Source organism: Juglans microcarpa x Juglans regia, chromosome 8D, assembly GCF_004785595.1.
Source record: "Juglans microcarpa x Juglans regia isolate MS1-56 chromosome 8D, Jm3101_v1.0, whole genome shotgun sequence".
NCBI lineage: Eukaryota > Viridiplantae > Streptophyta > Magnoliopsida > Fagales > Juglandaceae > Juglans > Juglans microcarpa x Juglans regia.
This window is the reverse complement of record NC_054608.1, coordinates 3,203,123-3,205,188: the sequence shown is the minus strand read 5'-3', so window position 1 is coordinate 3,205,188 and position 2,066 is coordinate 3,203,123. Positions and strand designations below refer to the sequence as shown.

General features: G+C 41.5%; 1 protein-coding gene across 1 annotated transcript; it reads left to right on the top strand.

The window, feature by feature from the left end:
* Positions 1-992: 992 nt before the first annotated feature.
* LOC121243150 lies at positions 993-1,672 on the top strand. The gene is made up of 2 exons (XM_041141218.1): positions 993-1,089; positions 1,275-1,672. Exons 1-2 carry the CDS (start codon positions 993-995, stop codon positions 1,670-1,672), a joined length of 495 nt encoding a protein of 164 aa, XP_040997152.1.
* The last annotated feature ends 394 nt before the right edge of the window (positions 1,673-2,066 follow it).

The following is a 2,066-nucleotide window of genomic DNA, read 5'->3' as shown; positions in this document are numbered from 1 at the left end:
CTGCCATACAAGCTGTTTTGAATGAATTTAAAACAGTGTTTGCTGAACCCAATGGACTCCCACCTCCTAGGAGTCAAGACCACCAGATCCAACTCTAAAAAGCAGCCAAACCAACATGTATTAGGCCCTATCGATACCCTTATTATCAGAAGGAAGAAATTGAGAAGCTGGTCCAGGAGATGCTAAAGGTTGAGATCATCCAACCAAGTCAAAGTCCATATTCTTCACTAGTTCTCTTGGTGAGGAAAGCAGATGGGAGTTGGCGTATGTGCATTGATTATCGAGCTCTCAACAAAGATACCATCAAAGATAAGTTTCCCATTCCTAATATAGATGAGTTGTTAGATGAGCTTAATGGTGCTGAGTTGTTTGCTAAACTTGACTTAAGCTCGGGCTACCATCAAATCAGGATGAAACCCGAAGTTGTGCAAAAAACTACCTTTCGTACACATGAGGGACATTACGAATTTTTAGTGATGCCCTTTGGGCTCACCAATGCTCCATCAACCTTTCAAGGGTTGATGAATGGGATATTTAGGCCGTATCTCAAGAAATTTGTTTTAGTTTTTTTTGATGACATACTTGTGTACAGTAAATCTGTTGAAGAACATGTAGGGCATCTTAAAGCTGTCTTAGAAGTCTTGAGACAACACCAGCTGTATGCTAAGACTTCAAAATGTGTTTTTGGCTGTCAGGAAGTGGAGTATTTGGGTCATATAATTTTCCAAGAGGGAGTTAAAGCAGACCCCTTAAAGATTACAACCATGATGGAGTGGACTGAACCTAAGAATCCTAAAGCTTTAAAGGGATTTTTGAGTTTAACAGGTTATTACAGGAAGTTTGTAAAGAGATATGGAAGTATTGCAGCTCCTTTGACTACTTTACTCAAGAAAAATTCTTTTAAGTGGAGTGAGGAGGCTTGCCAAGCAATTGCAGCATTAAAATTAGCCATGGTGACCCCACCTGTGCTTGGCTAGCCAGATTTTTCCAAAATGTTCATAGTAGAATGTGATGCTTCTGGAAATGGGTTGGGAGCTGTCCTAATGCAGGAAGGCAGGCCACTAGCCTATTTAAGCCAAGCCTTAAAAGGTAAAAATCTATTCCTATCCACTTATGAAAAAGAGTTTTTAGCTCTTGTGCTGGCAGTGCGAAAATGGAGACATTATCTGTTGGGACACATATTTAAAGTAAGGACTAACCAGCAAGCTCTAAAGCACCTTTTGGAGCAAAAAGTTGGAACACATTTCAATAAAAGTGGATAACAAAGTTGTTAGGCTTTGATTTTAGTGTCGAATACCGAAGTGGCAAAGGAAATAAGGTAGCAGATGCTCTCTCCAGGTTACCAGAGCAAGGAAACAATTCAGACCCAGAGGTGATCCTGACTAATTATGGGGAAGCCAAGGCAATCAGCATGGTTACAGTTAGTTGGTGGGAAGGGTTCCATCAACTATATCCACAAGATCTCCAGTTGCAACAGTTACACAACCACTACCATCAAGGTAATCTCGATCCCCTCAAATATCAGTTTAGAGGAGGCTTCCTATTCTACAAAGGGAGGTTACACTTGGGAACCCTAAGGGTACAGCAGGAGCAAGTCATGCAGCAATTCCACAGCAGCCCTATGGGAGGGCATACTGGTTCACAGAAGACTCATTCCAGGCTCAAGAGTTAATTCTTTTGGCATGGCATGAGAAAGGACATCAGGAAATTCATAAGAGAATGCGAGGTTTGCTAAAGAAATAAAACAGAAAACCTCAAACCAGCTGGGGCTCTACAGCCTCTGCCAATACCAAGCAAAGTGTGGGTGGATATCAATATGGACTTCATAGAGGGGTTGCCTCTGTCCAAGGGATACAGTGTCATCATGGTGATAGTGGACAGGTTCAGCAAGTACAATCATTTCATACCAAAGGCACATCCATATACAGCAGCAACAGTTGCAAAAGCATTCATGGAAAACATATTCAAATTACACGGCATACCACAGAGCATAGTCAGTGACCGAGATGCAATATTCACAAACAACTTTTGGAAAGAAATCTTCCACTTAAGTGGAACCAAGCTGC